This window comes from Neovison vison, chromosome 3 (assembly GCF_020171115.1).
Source record: "Neovison vison isolate M4711 chromosome 3, ASM_NN_V1, whole genome shotgun sequence".
NCBI lineage: Eukaryota > Metazoa > Chordata > Mammalia > Carnivora > Mustelidae > Neogale > Neogale vison.
Window position 1 is genome coordinate 19,285,594 of NC_058093.1, and position 24,886 is coordinate 19,310,479.

General features: G+C 39.9%; 1 protein-coding gene across 4 annotated transcripts in view; it reads right to left on the minus strand.

Moving 5' to 3' along the window:
* PLEKHM3 (pleckstrin homology domain containing M3) overlaps nt 1-24,886 on the minus strand; it is a 183,872-nt gene that overhangs the window by 76,548 nt on the left and 82,438 nt on the right. For all 4 annotated transcript variants that reach the window (XM_044241453.1, XM_044241454.1, XM_044241456.1 and 1 more), the window contains exon 6: nt 3,403-3,466. In XM_044241453.1, coding sequence (XP_044097388.1) covers nt 3,403-3,466 — 64 coding nt within the window. The remainder of the gene's footprint in view (nt 1-3,402; nt 3,467-24,886) is intronic.

Sequence of the window (24,886 nt, forward strand, 5' to 3'; positions counted from 1 at the left end):
ACGTGCAAAGTAAATTCAAATAATGAAAAGTGGGGAGAAAATGGTCTTGAATGTAACATCAGAAGCATGAAGGTAGTTTGAAATCTTCAGCCAAATAGTTGAATTGGGCCTATCTCCTAAACTTTGGGATTGTCACTTACAAAAATGAAAGCAGAGATACAAGAAGGGTGCAATTTTTTTTGTATCAGAATTTTTTAGCATCTTTAGGTATTATTCGTCTTTTGTGTACTATATTACTTTAAGATTATTATAAATCCCCCTTTACCATGTGTAGTCAATTCTTACCTTTTTTGATTTTTGGAGAGGAAGGTGTCTACGTTTTGTTTTTTAAGTGAAAGCTACTGGGAAAAAATCCAGTTTACTTAAGAGGAATTTGTAGAAAGCAATCTATTGTCTTTAGGAAGGATATTTATATTATCATTATTCAAGATCTATAACTCTTCAGTTACTTGTGTTAGCCTATCTTCTACTCCCTTGCAAAATTTATAAACAAAATTTATAAATTTATTTTTCTATAGTTATTTTATGTGATCTGTTTTTATAGAGACCTTTATTTTAGGAGTATGGAGGGTAATGAAATGGTGGTAAATAACTTACTCTAAAACTCCTGAAGCTGACATGAAAGCGGACAACCCAGTGGTCAGATATTGGCTAAAATGGTACAGGACAATATGGGGCTGGCAGCCGGCTCCTCAAGTCAGGCTGGACTGCCTGCTGTCATGGACACTCTGTCACAGAGCAACAGCATTTTTTTTTCCTCTCGTGCTCCCTTCTCTTACATATTCACAAGAACCGTTCAGATTCAGAAAACATGCCAGACATTTACTCAGAAACCAAGGGAAAATGGGGTGGAGGGGCCCTTCAGTACTGTTAGCCTAGATGCAGACAGATCAAAAGCTAAATTCAATTTAAGCCACCTCAGGCAGAAAAAGTAATTGAATTAAACTTCCTCTAAATATGATAACTTTGGGGGATCTTAAAACCAGGCACAAAGAACCAGGTTAGAGTGAGCTGTTGCGGATTAAATGAATGCACCAAGCTCTAGCCCGTCCCCCCCCCACCCCTGCCAGGGAGTTTGATGAGCTGCTGATTGCCTCTATCACTTTACTACTGAGGCTGAAAACTGATTAAGCTGCTTATGGGGCTCCAGGGGCTAATGGGCTGGCCCACCAGGAATACTGCTGTCACTGACTTAAGGAAGCTGCGTGGCATATGTGGTTTGATTATTACAAGGGGGGAAAGCCCACAAGGCAAGGGAAAGCTTTAAAAAGCAGGATTTATCACACCAAATGGATACACTACTTTGACACCCTAAAATGAATAAGGAATTTCTCTGTTTCTTTCTCTTCATCTGGCATCAAAACTCATTTTTGAAAGGCTTCCTCAAAGAGTATTCACTTTGGACCCCGCCCATTCTGTTTGAAACCACCTTAAAAGAATACGTCCATGCCTTTAAACATACTTCTCAGGTGGCTCCTCAGATACTATGTCAGGTAGAGTCCTAGGAAATAGGTGAGTGTCTGATGGATATTTTAATTGAGTCTTCTCCTTGCATGCCACTGGGCAATAGTAATTAAGAATAAACCTTTCGGGGCGCCTGGGTGCCTCAGCGGGTTTAAAGCCTCTGCCTTCGGCTCAGGTCATGATCCCAGGGTCCTGGGATGGAGCCCCGCATCTGGCTCTCTGCTCAGTGGGGAGCCTGCTCCCCTCCCCCCCGCCCCCAGCCTTCCTCTCTGCCTACTTGTGGTCTTTGTCTGTCAAATAAATAAAATAAAATCTTAAAAAAATAAATAAATAAAATAAACCTTTCCCCACCCCGGCCAGCAGATCATTGCTGCTTGATTATGTAGTAAAGGGTATGAGGGCCTGAAGAAGTGGGAGGAGCTGATGTGTGCAAACACGTTAAGCCTGATGCACATGAGAAAATTAAAACACTCCCGTTCTCTCAGACCTTTTCCAACTAAATGCCCTAAAACCACTTGTACCATTTAAAATAACTTTCCTCCCTCAGGGTGTACAAAGAAAACACAAGTCCTAAGTTAAAAAACAACACTTAAAGTAGTTTTAAAGTCTTGAAAAATGACTGAAGGATTTGAACAGTTTTTAAGTTGACCTCATTTCCCTGGGCAAAACCACCAGTGAGGAAAACAACAAACAACAGAATCGAAGCAGTACGAGATACTCTGGAAGTTGCCACAATTGTTTTTTCAATTGACTCTTGAAAGAATAGATACATAGAAAGTACTGCTTTCATTTAGTGTCTAAAAGCTTCTGAGGGAGTGAGTTGTTGATTTAAATGATTAACCAAAGCTTAACATATTCAGAACTTTGGGCTGAACAGACTAGATGTTGGTTTTCTTCTTGGTTGCTAACCTGGTCAGTCATTAAAAGGACAAGCACTAATACAAGTTTTAAAAGATGATTTTGACTCTTATATGCTCTCTTTTGTTTCATTAAACTTTAAAGTCCTCCAACTGTTTGACTTAAGCACAAGTCAAAGAGCTTCCTAGAGTCACTGCCTTTTAGATCTTTTTCTCCCTGTACAATTTTCTTGAGATATTCTCATACCATAAAATTCACTCTTAAGTATACAATTCAATGGCTTTTGGTATATTCACAGTGCAATGTGCGCCCAGTGTGCAACCTTCACCACCATGTAATTCCAGGACATTTTCATCAGCCCCAAAGGAAACTCTGGGTCGTTAGTAGTCACACTCCTCATTCCCCTGGTCTCCCCACATGCCGGGAACCACTCAGCTATTTTCTGTCTCTATGGGTTTGCCTATTTTGGACATTTCATTTAACAGAATCATAAAACATATATTTTCTGTCTGGCTTCTTCTGGCTTGATGTTTTTAAGGTTCACTCTAGTTGTAGCCTCTATCGGTACTTTGCTCCTTTTTATGGCCAGATAATATTCCATTGTCTGGATATACAAAATTTGTTTATCTGTTCATCCACTGATGAACACTGGGTTACTTCTACTCTTTGGCTCTTAGGAGTATAACTTCTCTGAACATCTGTGTACAAGTTTTATGTGGACACAAGTTTACAGTTCTCTTGGGTATACTCTAGGAAGGAACTAATTACTGGTTCATATGGTAACTGTTTAGCTTTTTGAGGGAACACCAAACTGTTTTCCCCAGTGGCTCTACCACTTTACATTCCCACCAGTAATGGATGACATATCTAGTTTCCCCACATATCTTTGCCAACATCTCTTACTGTCCTATAGTATCTTTTTATAATAAGGTTTTCCCCCCATTCTGAATAGAAATTGATTATCCAGGCTTATGAAGAAATTACCCCAAATGATGGCAGAATCCAGTGCCTAGACCATAATCAACTAAGACACTTTCCCAGTTAGAAAGCAGAAATGAAATGGCCCTTCTGAGTGCTCACCTGCTGCAGATCAGCGAGGGAATACAGGTGAATCTGTTGAAGGAGGTATTCTCTGGGGAAGATTCTGAAAACAAGGACAGAAACATAAATGAACTGCGGTGCTGCCACAAAGCAAGTTCAAGATCCCTTTCCACCAATGCTTTTCTTCCCAGCATTCTCTGAGAAACCTGTTAACAACACCCCTTTTCTTTACACAGATCCTAAGATGGAAATAAAAGTTTGATCTTTGACTTTTTAAAAAAATTCCTAAATGATTTTATTTCAGGACAAAAAGGAGCAATGCTCTGTTTTGTTGTTTTTACTGTGCAGTTGACATACAATATTCTATTAGTTCCAAGGATTCAACAGTGATTGAATAGTTGTATACATTAAGTGATCACCAAGATTATCATCACAGTTATAAATTAGCTATATTCTCTATGCTGTACACTGTATCACTGCTTATTTTATAAGTTTGTATCTTTTAATCTTCTTGCCCTCTATTATCCCTACCCCATGCCACTCCCCTCTGTCAACCACCCTATTATTCTCTGTACCTATGAGTGTTTTATTTTGCTTTCTTAGATTCCACATGTAAGTAAAATAATATGGTATTTGTCCTCTCTGTCCTATTTTACTTAGTATTATACCCTCTAGATCCATCCATGTTGTTGCAAATGGCAAAGTTTCATTATTTTTTTATGCCTGGGTAATATTCCATTGTATGTATATGCTACCTCTTCTTTACCCATTCATCTACTGATATTTAGGTTGCTTCTTATCTTGCTTGGTTATTGTAAATAATACTATAATGAATATAAGGTTGCATATTCTTTTCAAATTAGTTTTTTTCTGTAGATAAATACCCAGAAGTGGAGTTGCTGGATCATATGTTTTTAACTTTAATTTTAATTTTTTGAGGAACCTACATACTATTTTCCATGGTGATGGCAGCAAATTACATTCCCTTCCCCCCACATCCTCACCAACACTTGTTACTTGTCTTTTTGACACTAACCATTCTGATAGGTGTGAGTGATAGCTCATTGTGATTTTGATTTACATTTCCCTGATGATTAGTGATGTCAGCATCTTTTCATGTTTCTGTTGGCCCTCTAAGGAGAAATGTCTTTGGATCCTTTGCCTATTTTTTAAATTGGTTTGCTTTTATGATATTGAATTGTGAGTTCTTTATATATTTTGGATATTAATCCCTTGTCAGTTATGTCATTTGCAAATATCTTTTCTCATTCAGTAAGTTATCTTTCCATTTTGTTGAGGGTTTTCTTCAGTGTGCGAAATCTTTTTACTCTGAAATAGTTCCATTTGGTTTTGTTTTTGCTTTTGTTGCCCTTGCCTGAGGAGACAGATCAAAGAAATACTACTAAGACCAATGCCTAAGAACCTACTCCCTAGGTTTTCTTCAAGGAGGTCCGCGGTTCCAGGTCTTACATTTACATCTTTACCTGATTTTGAATTTGTTTTGTATTTGATATAAGAAAATGGTCCGGTTTCATTCTTTGGCTTGTAGTTGTCCAGTTTTCCCAACATCATTTATTGAAGAAATTGTCTTTTCCTCATTGTATGTTCTTGCCTTCTTTGTTGAACATTAATTGAACATATAAGCATGGATTTATTTCTATTTTGTTCCATTAATTAATGTCTGTTCTTGTGCCATTGCCATAGTGTTCTGATTACAATAGCTTTATAGTATAGTGGGAGATCAGGGCATGATACCTTCAGCTTTGTTCTTCCTTCCAAGATTGCGTTCGCTCCTCATGGTCTTTTGTGCTTCCATACAAATTTTAGGATTAGTTGTTCCAGTTTTGAGAAAAATGCCATTAGTATTTTCATAGGGATTCTGCTGAATCTATAGATTGGAGCTAGTAGATTTGGATAGTACAGATATTTTAACAATACTAATTCTTCCAGTCCATGGTACATCTTTCCATTTATTTGTTTCATCTTCAATTTCTGTCATCGATGTTTTACAGTTTTCAGTGTATAGGTCTTTCATTTCCTCAATTAAATTTATTCCTAGGTATTTTATTCTCCTTGATGGGATTGTAAATGCAACTGTTTTCCTAATTTCTATTTATGATAGTTTTATTAGTGAATAAAAATCCAAGTGATTTCCGTATATTAATTTTGTATTCTGCAACTTTATTGATTCATTTATTCGAATAGTTTTTTAGTGAAGTCATTAGGGTTTTCCATATATAGGGTCATGTTATTTGCAAAGAGTCACAGTTTTATTTACTCTTTCCAATTTGGATGGCTTTTACTTCTTTTTCTTAAATGTTTCTTGAAGCTAAGACTTCCAATACCATGTTGAATAAAAGTGGTGAGAGTGGGTGTCTTTATCTTGTGCCTGATCTTAGAGAAAAAGATTTTAGCTTTTCACCACTGAGTATGATGTTAGTTGTGGGTTTGTCATATATGGCCTTTACTATGTTGAGGTATATTTCTTCTGTACTTACTTTGCTTTGTTTTCATTATAAGTATATGTTTAATTTTGTCATGCTTTTTCTGCATCTATTGAGGTATTATATAATTTTTACCCCTCTTTCTGTTGACATGGTATATCAAATTGATTTGAGTCTGTGGATATTGAGCCATCCTTGCATTCCTGGAATAAATCCCACTTGATCACTGTGTACGATCCTTTCAATGTATTATTGAATTTGGTTTGTTAGTATTTTGTTGAGGATATTTATGTGCATGTTCATCAGCAATACTGGTCTGTAATTCTCTCTTTTTTTTTTGTAACGTCTTTGATTTTGGTATTAGGCCAATGCTGGCCTCACAGAGTATATTTGAAAGTGTTCCTTTTCTACATTTTTTTTTGGAATAGTTTGAGGAGGATGGGTCTTAATTCTTCTTTAATGTTTAAATCACCTATAAAGCCATCTGGTACCAGACTTTTATTTGTTGGGAGTTTTTTTTTATTATAGATTCAATTTCATTATTAATAATTGGTTTGTTCAGATTTTCTGTTTCTTCTTGATTCAGTCTTAGAAGACTGGGTGTGTCTAGAAATTTATCCTGACCTTTGATTCTAATATAATACAAGGTGCTATGAGTCCCATGTAGTGGCCCAGGGATGAGGAGAAGGGCATCAGGTTTCTTGCACCAGCTGGGTTCCTCACAAGCTGTGTCATCTCAGGCAAGTACTTTCATAGGGATTCTGCTGAATCTGAAGATTGGAGCTAGTAAATTTGGATAGTATGGACATTTTAACAATATTTTTCCAGTCCATGGTACATCTTTCTATTTATTTGTGTCATCTTCAATCTGAATTTATTTTGCATTTGATATAAGGAGCTAGTAGATTCAGCTTCTTCACTGTTTTATAAAGATGAATAAATACAATGTCTTCAAATATCTTTCCAGTTCTGTGCCTAAATTAACAGATTTTGGAGTTGAGAAAATTGATTGGTGTGGCAACCTGTGTATCTTTGTCTAAAGGCTTCTATGGCTTTCATTAATGGGGACAATGGTGCGGAGTATCACATTAATGAACTATCCTCTTACATATACAGTGATGAATTTTAGGATAGGTACAGATGGGAATAATGGGATGAAATATTTACATTGGGAGTCTCTGACAAAGTCTAATATCTTTAGCTGCCGTCAGTTCACAGCATCTGGATAAATAACACTGAATAGGAAACAACGATGAATTATGGGCAAGCAGATAGGTACCAAAGTGTTGATGGTCAGAACCTTCCTCCACCAACACACATACATTCCCCAAACAAAACTCATGGTGCTTGCTAGCATTTTTTTCTGTCTTATGTGGTACTATGCAATCTTCCTGTACCCTAAAGGGAAGAAGCAACCAATTTATCCAACTAACATTTATGACTGTCACTATATACCAAGCACTGTGCCAGGCACTAGGTAGATAATTGGGAATAAGACAGTCCCAGTACTAAGTTCAAGGAGCATTAAGTCAACTGAGGAAAAGGTATATAAACTGATAACTGAGAATGATAAGTTATGGACAGGATACATACTTTTAGAATGGGTTAGCATGTTGGATCCCAAACCTCGGCTGTCTATTAAAAATCACTTGGGGGTGCCTGGGTGGCTCAGTTGGTTAAGTGTCTGCCTTCAGCTCAGGTCATGATCCCAGGGTCCTGGGATCAAGCCCCACATCGGGCTCCCTGTTCAGCGGGGAGTCTGCTTATCCTCTCTCTCTGCCCTGCTAGTGCACTCTCAAATAAATAAAATCTTCTAAAAAATAATAAAATCAGGTTTTAGACGATAACAGGGTATAAGCATGGGTAGAACCCAGAAATTAGTTGTTAAACAAAACAAAACTCTGCTGGTGATTAGTGCAGCCAAGGTTGAGAACCACTGACCTAATATCAAGCTCATTAGGCAATTCAGTGTTTCAGTTCAGTATGCATTATTGGACAAACCCTAGAGACTAAATCATTCATTCCTCCATTGATCTTTCTATCCGTCCAATACTGATTAAGCACACCTATGTGCCAGCCTCTGTACTAAGCCACGGAACAAAGGGCATTGAACCTATTAGATAAAGTCCTTCCCCCATGGATGCCTGGGGTAGGCATATGCTAGTTTGGAGTTCTCCTGGGAAGTATGACAGGCTCTGGAGAATTCTGCTGAAAAGCTCTGTTTCATCCACAGAAATGAGAACAGACCGAGTGGCAAGGCCCTTATATTCTGGGAAATACAGTACAGTTTCAGGCTGGGCTCCCTTCAACTCTGTTGCTTCAAGGCCGCACCTGTGGCAGGAAGCGGGTGCACATTCCAAGCCCAGCCAGGCAGGTTGTAGGGCAAGTGTCTACTCTTCCAAGTGAGAATAAGCTTCCCTACCACAGAGTGGCTCCCTGTTGTAGAAGGTAGACCACTTCCTTTTTCAACAACACACATGTAAGACAGAGAGGATCGAGAGATCTATTCCTCATGGCACCCTATAGTGTTAAGCACCAGTAATAGTAAGGGGAGCCCACTGTGGGCTGGGCACTTGACACACATCATTTCATTTGATTCTCACAATTGTCTGTCATGTTAAGTACAACCACCATTTTACATAAGAAAAAACTGATGCTTAGAGTCAAAGACTAATTTGCCCAAAGTCACAAAGCTGGGATTCAAGGCCAGGACTTCCTGCCTCCAAAGACCTGTATTCCTTCCAGTTTCTTGAAGGTGGGGGTAGAGGAAGGAAGGAGGCAGGCTGGCCATTTAATTTAGTCATACAATGCATGTCTCTCCTAGGTAGATGCTTATATCTGTTTAGGCCAGGAGCAATAGAGAGGCACTGGTGCTTTTTAAGCAGGAAAGTGACACTGATATACTTTGTCCTGCCCACTTTCTGAAGGCAATGAGAAGGCGGACAGGCTGTAGGCAGGGACAGTGCTGACACGGATCTGAGAGTCTGTTCTAGGGTAACCACAGAGGATGGTGAAAGGAGGGGAGGGAAGAGATAACACAAGAGACCTTTTGGAAGAACTGAGAATGTTTAGAATTAGTGAAAGAGGGGATGACTGGGGGGCTCAGTTGGTTAAGTGTCTGCTTTCGGCTCAGGTCATGATCCCAGGATTCTGGGATCGAGTACTGCGTCGGGTCACTCTGACAAATAAATAAATAAAACCTTAAAAAAAAAAAAAAAGGAATTGGTGAAAGAGGAGAAAGGAATCAATGGTGACTGAGGTATCTAGCTTAGATGACAGGAATGGTGAGGTCAGTGGCCTACCTAGGGCAGGCTGTCAGGGAAGGGGATAAAGAATTGAGTTTCCTGTGTGCTGATTATGAAGTGCTTGTAGGAGGGGCAGAAGTATGGCCCTTGGAAATAGGGATGGAGAGATGTGGAAGACGCAGGGGGCACTTCTGACATCAGCACAAAGGTGACAGTTAAAGCTGTGGGAATGGATGGGATGAACCTAGGAGGGAGCAGGAAGGGGCTGAGCAGGGACAGAGGTTCTTTGTCGTGGTTTGTTTACCTTGTGTTGCCTGGAATTCTCTCAAGTACACACTTTGGTGTTCTGCAATTTTTCTCCTGCTTGAAAAATTCTTGTTTTGAAAATAACCAGGATGTTCACATGTACTTGGGTTTCTAACATTTCCTCTATTTGTGAAATGTTTGTATCCTCACACCCTTCACTTGGGCTACCCCTAATGTGAACATCTTACACAGCCCACGGTGCACTGACCAAAAACTCACAAATGAAGCATTATGTAGATTATGGACTTTCTTCAGATTTCACCAATTGTTTTACTAATGTCCCCCCCCTTTTTAAAGATTTTATTTATTAATTTGACAGAGAGAGAGATATCACAAGTAGGCAGAGTAGCAGACAGAGAGAAAGAGGGAAAAGCAGGCTCCCTGCTGAGCAGAGAGTCCAGGACCCTGAGATCATGACCTGAGCTGAAGGCAGAGACTTAAACCACTGAGCCACGCAGGTGCCCCTGTCCTTTTTTTTTTTTTTTTTTTTTTTCCTATTCAAGGATCCAATCTGGATGGAGATATATATATATATCTATCTATCATAAATATATATTAAGCATATATATACTTAATATATTTAATATATATTAATATATTTAAGCATTTGCAAGAAATTGAGTTTATGCAGAACATATGTGCAGAATAGGAAACCTAGGAGAATCTTAGAGTAGGGCACCGAGGGTAGCAAGGTACAATTATCTAATATGGGGACATGGGACATTTGAGAATGGTTCAGTGCGAGGAATAATCTTCCAACCACAACTGCTTAATAATGAAATCCCTTAAATAAAGTACAACAAAAGCAATGTGGCAGAAACTAAGAAATGGAGACAGATGGGGCACCTGGATGGCTCAGTGGGTTAAGCCTCTGCCTTCAGCTCAGGTCATGATCTCATGGTCCTGGGTTCGAGCCCCGCATCGGGCTCTCTGCTCAGCAGGGAGCCTGCTCCCCGCTCTCTCTCTGCCTGCCTCTCTGCCTACTTGTGATCTCTGTCAAATAAATAAAATCTTAAAAAAAAAAAAAAAAAAAAGCAATGGAGACAGAGTGAATCAAGTAAGTAGGCTCAAAACCATTCCAAGATTAGCTTCTGCCTCTTCTGCCGGTTTGTGCAGACGGAGGTCAGCTGGACACTGAGAGAAAGAAAGCAACTGAAATGGGCTGCAGGAGGAACAAACTCGGGGTAGTTCTCGCAGGCCTCTGCCCCTTAGTTCTTTCTGCTCTAAAATCCTAAAACCTCTATCACAGAGTACACAGGAGATAAAAAATAATTATAAAAACTTACAGACCAAATCATACTGGTATGCTCTTATTAGGGTATTACAGCCAGTCAGGTATCCAGTTAACATTTACTGAGGGCGTGAAATAGGCCAGGAGCCGTGCGAAGTGCTGGAGATGAATGCGTCAATGAACACGGTTGACGAGCAGCAAAGACGATTTCCAGATTCTCCTTACTAGGCTGGGTCCTTCCTGCTTCCAAACACTGTTCATTAATTAACTCCTTCTCACAATAACTCACCAACTTTGAGCACAGTCTGCTAATGTTATCTATGTATTTATTTAATGTTTCCACTCAAAATTTATTTCACATGTTTCCTCTCCCCCAGGAAGCACCTTATCTCTGGTCTCCTCTCTACCACTTGTCCGTGTCTACCTCTATAATTTACAGGAGGTTAGTCCTGACAGACACAAAGAACTAGAAAATGCAATATGTGTAGAAAAGATAAAGGAACTGAGCTTAGTGTGTCTGGAGAAGACGCAACCAGGAGATATGGTGATGGCCCTCAAGTACACAGGCTTTTAAGACTGGATAATGCCGATCAGCTTTTCTTTTCCCCGAGGATGGAAAGTGTAGCACAAAAGCACTGAAGTCAAATACAACAGTAAGTTTCCTGAGAGGGAAGACTGAGAGGTATTAAAATGTATCTCTTGTAGGGATGCTTGTCACTGTAAATAAAAAAAGAAAATATCCTTCTCAGCTCTTTAGAGGTAGCAACACACTGCTTAGAGAAGGTGAGGGTTTTGGAAGCAGGGACATGGGACTTCAGGCTTCCTTTCTGCCCTCGGTTAGCTCCTCTTTCCCACTGCCTGCCATCCTCAAGGCAGAGTTTGGAAGACACTCTCCTACCATCTCCTTTAGGCAGACCATCCATAGTGGAAGCACAGGGTAAATAACATAAAAGCCAAGCCCAGGAAAGCACCTGCAACTACTCATCTGGGTGACTGCCAAGGGCTTTTCCCTGCTGTGGTGGAGATGCACAAATTGGCTCCTCCCACCAAGCTCTTTAGGGAATGGGGGGAAGAGCAGGAACTCCCAGGGGCGGCTCCCCTTACACTGTGAGTCTTAAAAGGGGTTGTGGAGAATCTGCAGGCCCAATGTGTGCTCGGGGGGAGCACTAAATTGCTTCAGGCCGAGCTGACAAGGCAGGACGGGACTCTGCGGGGGGATGCAGAGAAGAATTCACAGCTACTCCCGGGACTGCTGGGGGTGCCATCTGTCTGGGAGGCGAAGCCCAACATCCCTTAAGATAGTCACGTCAGCATTCCTTTTATTAGTAATGTATTCAATAAAGAATAAATTATTTGCCTTTTGTCAGAAAACACAACTTGTGATCAATGTATGAATTTAATGCAAATTAATGGATTTAATGCAATGAATTTAATGCAAATGAAATCCAACCTTCCAACCTCTGTGGCTTGTCACTATGGTAAAAACCTAAAATCAGAACTTAAATCCTGCATATATTTCATTGCAATAAATAGTCACTGGGTCCATAACCTGTGACAGGCATTGTGCTGGACACTGGCGCTTTGGAGAAACATGGATTTTTCACATCAAAGACTAAGCAGACAAGTGGGATAAGCAGGCAGTGCAGAGTGCTGAGATCTGTAGACACACACAGGCAGAGGTGAGGGAAGTCTGCAGAGCACGTGGTCAGGAAAGGCGACCAAGAACTGCCCAGAGGTAATGTGAAGAAGTGGAAGGAAGGGTGTTCTAGGCAGAGGCAGCAGCATGCATGAGAGCAGAGGCTCGGGAGAATATCTTGCTTCTAGGGGACCGGCTGTATGAGCAGATGAAGAGAGCTGTGCATGTGTACAAATATATATACAAACATAGGGATGCCTGGGTGGCTCAGTGGGTTAAACAGCTGCCTTCGGCTCAGGTCATGATCCCAGTGTCCTGGGATCGAGTCCCACACCGGGCTCCTTGCTCAGTGGGGAGCCTGCTTTTCCTTCTGCCTCTGCCTGCCGCTCTGTCTGCCTGTGCTTGCGCGCTCTCTCGCTCTCTAACAAATAAATAAAATATTTTTAAAAAAGAAAAAATATATATATACAAGCATATAGCCAGGCATGACAGGTCTTGAATGCCTTGCTAAGCATCTATCACAAAAGAGACAGGGCGCTGCAGAAGTGTAGGAGAAAATCATGGTTCGATCTGTGACTTAAGAACAATGAAAGCAAAAGGAGATGGGGGAAGAGGGATGGATCCCTTTTTTGGTCAATTAGCTGAGAAAGGATAGGGGCTAAAGAGAACTTAAATGGTTCCTCTGGGATTGTAGAGAGTGGGCCTACCAGGAGATCGATTTCTGTAGCAGAATCCACAGGTGATGATGACTAACAGGAAGCGAAGGCCAGGAAGGAGCTTGGGATCTTTGAGTTTCCAGCTAGGTCAGCAGAACAATGGCAGTTCCATTTACTGGCATAGAGAATAAGGAAGAGGAATTGTCTTTGGGGAACAGGGAGTTCAGCTGGGGCAGAGGACAGGAGCTGTCCTGGTCGAGTGTCCGGGTAGTCGTCTGTGAGTCCAGGTGGGAGATCTGCGTGCCGTTAGCCTACAGGTGTTAGGGGAAGCCACGAGAATGAGTCCTCGTCTGGGACAACACACATTAGAAAAAGAGAAGAAAGCGGGACCCTGGCAGAACAGTATTATTTAGGGAGTATGCAGGAAGACAGGGAAAGAGCAGCTGATAGGTGGGAGAAAAAGCAGAAGAGCCAGCATCAGTGAAGCCAAGGAAGGAGAGAATTTCAAGAAGGAAAAAGAGGGTCCAGGGCATCCAAGGCAGCGGAGAGGTCAAATAATTGAGTATGGCTGTCACAAAGCCTGAGATGTTTCTTTTGGATTTGGAAAAAGGGCATCATTAGTGACCCTGGACAGGATGATTTCAGGGGAGGAAGAGGAAAGCCAGACTGCAGAGGGGTGGAAGACCATGGGCTACTCTTTAAAGAAGTTAACCTTAACAAAGGAGAGGAATTGGGCCATGGCTAAAAAGGATGTAGGATTAAGAAGGGACTCCCCACCCCTTTTTAAAAATAAGAAAATGTATTATTTCAAATAAACTTTTTAATTGTAGTTAACATATAGTATCAGTTTCAGATGTAGGACAAAGTGATTCAACCTTATATACGTCACAGAATAAACACTGCAAGTCTGGTCCCCATGCGTAGGTGTTACAGTGCCGACTACTCCCTGTACTGCTCTTTACGTCTCCGACTTCTCTGTAAATGCCAGTCAGTACCTCTTCATCTCCTTCACCTATTTCATCCATCCTTTGCCCACCTCCTCTCTAGCAACCACCAGTTTATTATTTGGGTCTGTTTTCATTTTTTGTTTGTTCGTGTTTTGTTTTTTAGATTCTACATACAAGTGAAATCCTATGGTACTTGTGTTTCTCTGACTTATTTCACTTAGCCCACCACCCTCCACATCCACCCATGTGGTGACAAATGGTAAGATTTCATTTTTGAAATCAGGTTATGGCTGAGTAATGTTCCATTGTGTATATTTCTATCTATATATCAGTTTCTTTAGTCATCCACCGATAGAAACGTAGGTTTCCGTATCTTGACTACTGTAAATAATGTTGCAATGAACATAGGGGTACTTATATCTTTTTGTGTTAGTATTTTCACTTTCTTCAGATAAATCCCCAAAGTGGAATTCCTGGATCATACGGTTTTTATTCTATTTTTAATTTTTGGAGGAACCTTTATACTGTTTTCCATGGTGGTTGCACCAAGTATGTTCCCCCCAACAATGCATAAGAGATCCCTTTTTTCCTACATCTTCACTAACACTTAATTTCTTGTATTGATACTAGCCATTCTGAAGAGCGACCCATCTTACATGGCTTTGGTTTGCATTCCCCTGATGATTAGTGATGTTGAGTATCTTTTCATTTGTCTGTTTGGTTTCTATCTTTTAGGAAAAAAAAATGTTTAATTTAGGTCCTTTGTCCAGTTTTTAATCAGTTTTTTTTATTAGCAATGAGCTTTTTAATATATTTTGAACATTAATCCCTTATTGACTATGTTATTTGTAAGTATCTTCTCCCATTCAGTAGGTTACCTTTTCATTTTATTGATAGTTTCCTTTGTTTGGGCAAAAGCTTTTTGATATTGTCCTAATTGTTTATTTTTGCTTTTGTTGTCCTTGCTGAGGAAACATCCAAAAAAATTTTCTTCTAGTGCTGATTATAATTTCTCTCATTTCTGATTTTACTTATTTAAGCCCCCTCTCCTTTATTCTTGATGAGTCTGGCTGAAAGTTTATCAATTTTGTTTATCTTTCCAAAGAACCAGCTCTTAGTTTCTTTTCTCGATTGTTTTCTTAGTCTCTATTTCATTTATTTCTGCTGTCATCTTCAATATTTCCTTCCTTCTATTAATATTGAGTTTTGCTTGTTCTTCTTTTTCTAGTGTCTTTAGGTGTAAGGACAGACTATTTGAGATTTTTGTTTCTTCTGATAGGCCTGTATTGGTATGAACTTTCTTTTTAGAACTGTTTTTGCTGGGTCTCATAGATTTTGGAACATTGTTTCCATTTTCATTTGTCTCAAGGTATTCTTTAAATTTCCTCTTTGGGGGCACCTGGGTAGCTCAGTGGGTTAAGCCTCTGCCTTCAGCTTAGGTCACTGTCTCAGGTCCTGGGATCAAGCCCGCATCTGGCATGCTCTACTCTGCTCAGTGGGGAGCCTGCTTCCCGCTCTCTCTCTGCCTGCTGCTCTGCCTATTTGCGATTCTCTCTCTCTCTGTCAAGTAAATGGATAAAATCTTTAAAAAAAATAAATTTCCTCTTTGGTTTCTCTACCCACCCATCGATTGTTTAGTAGATGTTGTTTAAACTGTAAGTGTTCATTTCTTTCCACTTTTTCCCCTTATAATTGATTTCTAGTTTCATATATTGTGCCTGGAAAAGATGCTTGATAGGATTTCAATCTTGTTAAACTTATTGAGACTTGTTTTGTGGACTAACATGTGATGTATCCTGGAGAATGTTCCATGTGCACTTGAAAAGAATATGCATTCTACTGTTTTGGGATGGAATGTTCTATATATATCTGTTAAATCCATCTGGTCCAAGATGTCATTTAAGGCCACTGTTTCTTTATTTTGTCTGGATGATGTATCCACTGACGTAGGTGGGATGTTAAAGTCCCCTACTACCACTGTATGACTGTCAATTTCTCCTTTTGTTTGTTAATATTTGCTTTATATACTTAGGTGCTCCTATGTTGTGTGCATAGGTATTTAAAAGTATTATATCATCTTGTTGGGTTGATCCCTTTACCAATATGTAATGTCCTTCTTTGTTTAAAGTCTATTTTGACTTAAAAAAATTTAAAAATAGTCTATTTTGTCTGATACAAGTACTTGCCACTTCAGCTTTCTTTTTGTTTCCATTTGCATGGAATGTCTTTTTCTATTCCTTCACACTTTCAGTTGGTATGTGCCTTTAGGTCAGAAGTGAGTCTCCTGTAGGCTGTATACAGATGGGTCTTGTTTTCTTATCCAATCAATTACCCTATGTATTGTGATTGGAGCATTTAGTCTATTTACATTTATTCATTTATTTAGATAGATTTATTTATTTGTTTTAAAAAATATTTTATTATTTTTTTTTCAGTGTTCCAAAAATTGTTTAGGCAGCACACCCAGTGCTCCATGTAATACATGTCCTCCATACTATCCACCACTAGGCTCACCCACCTCCTACTCCCCTCCCCTCTAAAACCCTCAGTTTGTTTCTCAGAGTCCACAGTCTCTCATGGTTTGTCTCCTCCTCTGATTTCCCCCAACTCACGTCTCCTCTCCATCTCCCAGTGTCCTCCGTGTTATTCCTTATGCTCCACAAGTAAGTGAAACCATATGATAATTGACTCTCTCTGATTTATTTCACTCAGCATAATCCTCTCTTGTTCATGTTGATACAAAAGTTGGGTATTCATCCTTTCTGATGGAGGAATAATACTCCATTTTATATACGGACCATATCTTCCTTATCCATTTGTCTGTTGAAGGGCATCTTGGTTCTTTTTTTTTTTTTTTTTTAAGATTTTATTTATCCATTTGATAGAGATCTCAAGAAGGCAGAGAGAAAGGAAAGCAGGCTCCCTGTCAAGCAGAGAGCCTGATGCAGGGCTCGATCCCAGGACCATGACCTGAGCTGAAGGCAGAGGCCCCAACCCACTGAGTCACCCAGGCACCCTGGGCATCTTGGTTCTTTCTACAGTTTGGTGATTGTGGCCATTGCTGCTATGAACATTGGGGTACAGATGGCCCTTCTTTTCACTACATCTGTATCTTTGGGGTAAATACCCAGTAGTGCAATTGCAGGGTCATAGGGTAGCTCTATTCTTAATTTCTTAAGGAATCTCCACACTTTTCCAAAGTGGCTGCACCAACTTGCATTCCTACCAACAGTGTAAGAGGGTTCCCCTTTCTACACCTCCTCTCCAACACTTGTTGTTTACTGTCTTGTTGATTCTGGCCATTCTGACTGGTGTAAGATGGTATCTCAATGTGGTTTTGATTTGAATCTCCCTGATGGTTAATGAGGATGAACATTTTTTCATGTGTCTGTTAGCCATTTGTATGTCTTCTTTGGAGAAGTGTCTGTTCATGTCTTCTGCCCATTTTTTGATGTGATTATCTGTTTTGTAGGAGTTTGAGGAGTTCTTGATAGATCTTTAAAGATCTTTATAGTTCTGCAAAGATTTATTTATTTTAGAGAGAGGGAGAGCATTCTAGGGGGAGGGGCAGAGGCAGAGGGAGAGAGAGAATCTCAGGCACACCCTGCTGAGCATGGAGCCCGATTCAGGGTGTGATCCCACAAACCTGAGATCATGACCTGAGGCAAAATGAAGAGTCAAATGCCCAACAAATTGTGCCAGCCAGGCACCCCAGTCATGTACTTATTACCATTTTGTTAACTGTTTTCTGGCTGGTTTTGATAGCTGTTCTTTGTTCTTCCTTCTCTTGCTCTCTCCCTTTGTGATTTGATAACTTTCTGTAGTGTTATGTTTGATTCTTTTATCTTTGTTTTTTGTGGATCTATTACAGGGTTTTGGTTTGTAGTTACGACGAATTTCATATATAACACTCTTGTATATGGCAGTGTATTTTAAGTTGATTATCACTTAAGTTTGAACATGTTATAAAAGCACTACATTCCTACCACACACCCCCATGTTTTATATACCTGATATATATATTTTGCATATTTTTGTGTATCTCTTAATAATTATTGTATATACAGTTGATATTACCACTTTTGTCTCTTATGGTTTATACTAGCTTTTTAAATCGTCAACCCACTACCTTTACTATGTATTTGCTTTCACTAGTGAGATTTTTTTTTCCTTCATAATTTTTTTTTTCTAGTGATGGCCTTTTCCTTTCCACTTAAATAAGTCTCTGTAACATTTCTTGTAGGATTGTTTTAGTGATGATAAACTCCTTAAAATTTTGTTTGTTGGAAAACTTATTATCTCTCTTTCAATTCTGAATGATAAACTTGCTGGGTAGAGTATTCTTGGTTGTACCCTTCTTCTTTTCAGTTTACCTGCCTCAATATATAATGTCACACCCTCTGGCCTGCAAAATTCCTGCTGAAAAATCATCAGATAGTTTTATGGGTACTCCCTTGTATGTAACTGGTTGTTTTTCTTTTGCTGCTTTTAAGATTCTCTCTTTAATATTTGACAATTTTAATTATTATATGTCTTGGTGTGGCTCTCTTTAGGTTCATTTTATTTGGGGATTCCTAGACTTGAATGTCTCTTTCTTTCCCCAGGTTAGAGAGGTATCAGCTATTACTTCTTCAAATAAGTTTTCTGCCTCAAAAAGATTCTTAAAGATGAGAGAGATTTGGGCATATTTACATGCTAAAATGAAAGAGCTAGTACAAGAGAAACTATAGATAGAAAAGTGGGGATGATTGACAGAGCCTGGCCCTGGAATGGCCTAGAGAAAATGAGATGTGGGTCCAGCTGAAAGTTCTTTCCAACATACATATCTGCACACATATGCACACACACACACCTCTCCTGCATTTTCTTAATTGACTAGCTTCAGGTTCTACTAAAATGTTATATAAAAGATAGTTACTAATTTCTCCAATGTTCCCTCTAAAAGTCAACATACTGGGAACCAAATGCTACAAACTACCTGGAAGTAATCTAATTTAGCAGTCCTCTGGTAGACAGGATCTTTGCTACAGAAGGGTGTTGCCTTCAGCTTTCCGACAAGGCTGCTGTGTTTAGGGTTTTCTGTGATTAAGTGACCTTACTGAACTGCAGGGCTACTGGCCATCAGATCTGACATCATTTCTCCAGCAAGCCAAGCATCAGGAGAGCGCCACTCATGCCACTGCAAGTTCATCTGGTCAGTTCTGACATCAGAGCCAAAGGACGAATGTGTTGAGAGAGTCCACTCCACACTTCACTCATCCATCAAAGGGAACGACATCACTGGCAAGTAGCACTATCAAAATTCTCAGATACCAAAGAACAACGAAGAAACCTGCTAAAGAATCATGGAAATCAAGTAGCACAATCATTTCTATAATGCCAAAGTTTTCTACTTTACCAAGAAGGTAACTTAGGCTTCATTTATAGATTGCTCAAATGAGAGGTGTGAAACAATGAAAATAAAAAAGGAAAAAGTTCCTATATGATTCAGAGTCCTTATATTATGCAGCTGGTAGGCACTTGGGGTTAAAAATGCAGAGATAATTTCCTATGAAATCAAAGGCAATAGTCTTTACAAAAAAAAAAAAAAAAATAGGCAACCTCATTCCATTTTGTACTTAGGACACTGAGTCAAATAAGTCAAGACTCATTTAACCCAACTAATTTCTCAGGACTTCAACTCAGCTCCCACCAAGCTCTAAGGCTCATGAGAGACGAGGGACTAGGTCAGACTCTGAAGTAGGCAGACACTTTTCAGGATTTTGAAAGATTTAATAATATCACCATTTCCTTTCCCTGAAGCTCAGTTCTTGGAGGTGTACAACTGGCATTTAAAAACCCAGTGATTAAAATGTGAAAAAAAGTTTATAATGGAAATATGTTAACACATGGAAGAGATGGGTTTGAAAGACCCACATACACACACACACACCTTGATCACTGAAGGAAATCCTCCAATTTCAATTCTAACTAATAACTGTCTAAATGAAGAATATGGATAGACGTACATAAAGAATAACTTTAAAAAGAAAACCATTTATTCATGCAGGATTACTGTGTTTTCCACAATATGTGGTCTGGGTTGGGTAATCTGTGGTGAGCTGATGGGCTTGCAGTAGCACCCACACTGAAATCAGTACAAAGCATCCCCGGGGAGATGCAATTTGGTGTTCTTGATATGAGCTGCAAACTCTTCCTGAAATCGTTACATTAGGCTGAATGTGGACAGGAATCGTATATCTAGCCATGCTCCCAGCTAATGGAAAAACAATTTTAAATCAAAGGCAGATATTTCGATAGCAACCCACGTGGAAGAAACAAGCTTCGGTCATTTCTCTAGATACCTCATTTTGCTAATCTCATTGGCTGGAAAAGTAGGGAGATTGCATCAGACATTATATCTTGGCAGATAGTTATAGGAAATAAGGGCCTCTTTTACCTACTCATTCAAAAATGGTGCTTAAGTTTCTTAGTAACAATCTAAAGCCCAGAGTAGGAATACTTGTGAAGTAATTTTGGTTGTGATTATTCTGAGGTCTGATTGTAAAAGTGACAGACTATATCACAGTTACAGATCCTAGCTGAAAGTCTTAGAGTATTTTTTGACAGTTCCAAGAACATAGAATTTATCTAACTGCACGGAGTTTTATTTTTTTATTGTCCCTTAGAAAACGATTTTAGATAATAGCTGTGTATTTCATTTTCTCTCAGAATAAAATCACTTTTTCATTTTCTGAAGGTTTTCAGTAAATAAAAAGCTATATGTACATTATAATAAAATTCGTAGCTTGCCAGAATTCTCTTCCCAGTTATTAATCTGTTTAGTTTTGAATGACACTGTCTTTTGTGGATAGTCTGTAGCTCCCTTTTAGAGTGCTGATATTGGGATATAATTTGCTAAATAAGATCTCTAAGAAAATGAAGGAAAGGGGAGGAGCTATTAGAGCAGGAGATTAGATGACCTGAAAACCTTAGATGTTCCAGAAGTCATCCAAGGGAAGGGGAATTCTTAAAGTAGAATGAGAACAGCTGCTTTCATGTGTTTTAGTAGTTTTGAAGTCCTGATACATTCATAATTTGTTGAAACTAAAGCCCCAAATGCAGCTAATGATACTTTTAACCAGCTAAGTTGAAAAACAAAGCCTCAAAATCGGGCTAATATTAAATCTTACAGAGAACAAAGAGCCATATTCATTTACTGAACCTAAGTGTTATTTATATACTTACAGTCCTGATAATGCTTATTCTTCTAAAATTCAAAATTAACTAGTCTTTGTTGGCTGTCAATTGTACAATTAGATCTCAAATTTTGGTGACAGTCTTCCCATGGAAGAGACATGTCAAGTCATGCTGTGTAGATTGTGTTTTAAGAACTAGCCTGCCCTAAGAGATATGTCTTAATAAGCCAGCCTCCTAAATTAAGTGTATTCAATTCCCAACAGCATGCAATCTTTTCTGTTTGTAACAGGTAACCCCTACACCTAATATGTCTGATTTTTTTGGGTGGGAGGGTAGGGGAAGAGGATGCATTGCTATGAAATGATCTCTCTCAGCTTATTAGTTTATGCATGCTTTTGGGTACACCAAATAATATCCTCATTTACTTTCTCCAAGATCAATGGTACATAGGTATGCTCACACATCACAGCACCATTTTTGTTTAGTGCATCATGCTTAAGACATGCATAAGAAGATGTTCACAGTATAACAAATGCTATTTATATACTTATATAAGTTAAGTTTTTGGGTTAAAAGTAGTATGTACAGTATGAAACCATTTTAATGGGGAAAAAATAATCTATGGAGGAAAAGGTCTGAAAAGATATGTACCAAAGTGGTAACATAACGGCTAGCTTTCTTATTTTTGTTTTTTATAATGTTCGGTACTTTTTTGTAATAAGAAAAAAGCTAATAAAATAAGTTTGACCAAATTAAGTGGGCGGGAATCTTGGTAACACTATTTTATTCAATAAGCTAATTTATTCAATAAATATTGATTAGCCCTCACTATACGTCAGATCTAAGCCCTGGGGATAGAGCAGTGAACAAAACAGATAAAAAGCCATGATGTTTTGTAGCTTAGATCTGGTGGGGAAAGCAGACCGCTGCATACAGCTGCAGAAATGGAGCAAAGCCCAAACTCCATATCCATGTGTGACGGTCCAAGATGGAGAGAGACAAAATACCATGTCATCTGGTAATAAGCAAGAAGATGGGAAGTGTGTGGGGGGAGGGGAAGTAAAGGATACTTCATTAAGGTGACAGTTGTGTAACCACCTAGAAGAGGTAAGGAAGCAACCCTGCAGTTATCCGGGGAAAGGAAAAACAAGGACAGAAACTCTCACAGGAGCCTGCTCAAAGACCAGAAAAGGCCCATGTGACCAGAACAGAGGAATGAAGGGACAGGTAGTGGAGATGAGGGCAAAGTGGTAACTGGGGAGGAGACCGCACATGGCCTTGGCTTTTACCCGCAGTGAGAGGAGAAGTTATTCCTTTGAATGAGGGGGATGTCATCTAATCTACACGTTAGCTCTAGCTGTAGTTTGAGAACAGACTGAAGGGGGAGATAGTTCCTGCACTAATGCAGGGGAAAGAGGACAGACCTGGGTCGTAGCAGCGGAGGTGGTGGCGAGGAGATGTATTTTGAAGGCAAAGCAACAGGATGGCTAGAGGGACGGGGGCGGGGGGGGGGGGGGGGGGGGCCGTCAGCTAGATGCGGAGGTCTGCAGCGGGACAGCAGTGAGGGCAGGAAGATTAGTGCTGCTTTGGGCCTATCAAAGAGTTCACGATGCTGGCACATGGCCAAAGGACCTTTCATCCTTTGTATTTAGCCTCCCCTCAACTCTCTAGAAAGACAGCTTTCTCCGGGGTTAACAAAGGAAGGAGTGGGAACAGAGTCTTGGTTAATCAGGTGACACTGATAGGAACTGGTCGGAGAGCTGAGCAAACTGCTAAATCTGGCAGTGCCAGTCTGATTGGATACACACCCATACACTCATTTTTTTAAAATAATGTTAACAAAAATGAGATTCTTTATGATAGAAATTTCTCACTATTTGGCAAAGCTGAAATTTCAGTGAGAACTAATGCTGAACATACTTATGATTTTGAGGAGATGACCAAAGACCAGAAAAGGTGGCTTAAAAGGTAGCAGAATCACATTTGGTCTTCTCTTAAAACTCTCAAGTTGAGCTGTTTAAACAAGTAGGACCAAATGTTCCATAATTCTGCACTAAACAACTGGGAGAACAGGCGCACTATTCCCTATTGACATCAACTAGTGTTGGAGAGAAAGTAGTTTTAAATTGGTATTACAATAGGAACTTTGGATACACCAGGTATCCAAGTCGCCAAATCACATTTTGATGATAGAGAATGGGAAACACTCAGATATCCACATTAATTTTCTAGAATGTCTTTCCCTTGACCGAATCGTGTACTTTAACTTCACTCAGAAGAAAATATAGGACTTAAATTTCTGAAAATCTAATCCAAACAGCTGGCGTCCGTTTGATGTTTTCAGTAGTCTAAGGTAAAATAAGGAAAGTGAATGGAATGAATTTTAAAATCTATTTTTAAAATTTTTAAAAAGTTGTTATTTATTTGTCAGAGAGCCAGAAAGTGAGCACGATCAGGGAGCCTGATGTGGGGCTTGATCCCAGCACCCTGAGATCATGACCTTAGCTGAAGGCAGATGCTTAACCAAGTGAATGACCCATGGGACATCGCCATCTGCCACCTCCCTGCCTTCCTTCGCACTCTTCTACATGACCGCGATCAAAGCTTTGGGAGAATTAGAAGTGGCTCCTTGTACGAGTCTAGAGACCTCTGGCCATCCCCACTGCCAACAGCAAACGTGCTGGGGAAAGCTGCAGTGATCTGGTTCTGCGCTGGGACTCCTGCTAACCAGCTTTGTCACCTCAGGCAAGTCACGTAGCAGCTCAGAGTCACAGCTCTTTCTCTTCTTTCTAAATACCATCTGTTTTCCATCGAGAAGGACTGCTGTAAAGAACAAATAATGTATTTTTTAATTGATAAAACCGTAATTATCTTACGTGGGACCAGGTACCACCACAAATAAATGAAAGGGGCTGGTGAGAAGCAAAGCAGGGCCACAACGTAATCTCCACTGAAAGACCCTGGAGAACAGGAGCAGGACAGACTCTGCGAAGTGGAGCGCCCACGATCTAGAGCTGACTGCTGCTAGGTGGTAAGGAGGCAAGCCCTGTGTCATCAGAGCTTCTGATTTCCTCAGCGACACCACGGAGCTTCACTGGGTACACATGAAAGCTCCTGGTTCTTGAGCTGTTAGCAACTATTTCACAACTTTAAAAGCCAGGAGACCATTCCTGAAAGGCCAAATGAAACCTGTCTGAGGGCCAAATTTGGCCCCGCGGTGCCTGTTGGTGACATGTGATATACACACACATCTTACTGTTCCTGTGTTTCAGAGGGATATATAGGGCTGGGACCCCCTACCAATTCTTCTCAGAGTCCTTCCCAAAGACTACCCGATGCTTCTCCTCGTGCTAAGATTTTCCAGAAAGTTCTTCACGTACCTTCATGTGTGGATACTGTAAATAACTCTTCTCGTGAAAAGTTAACTGGGCCTTGAACCAATCCAACAGGGTCACCATCTGGGAGTCCTCAGGAACCGTGAATTGTCAGTACTGTAAACATTTTAGACTTCATGGAAGACACTGACTTTTTCTAAACTAATCATCCCTGCCAGTCAAGATTTGCAGTACGGGTTCAAGAACAAGGCATTCATTTAACAACAATCACAAGAATACTGAGGATGAAGATTGGGCGGTCATCATCATGAAAGGCCTAAAAGCAAACTGTGACTTCCCTAATAAGGCGACGACCGAAGTTAGCTCTCTGGTGGGGAAGCACCAATACGATTAATCAGTCTGTTTTCAGTTTTCTCACGACAGCAATATTAACAGTTTGCTTTATTCTGTTTATATGGTGCTGACAGGTCTTCAGCACGTTGGGCCTACTTGCTGGAGATTAATGGCTACTCCTATACGGAGGTAAAAACCAGGCAAGGAGAAA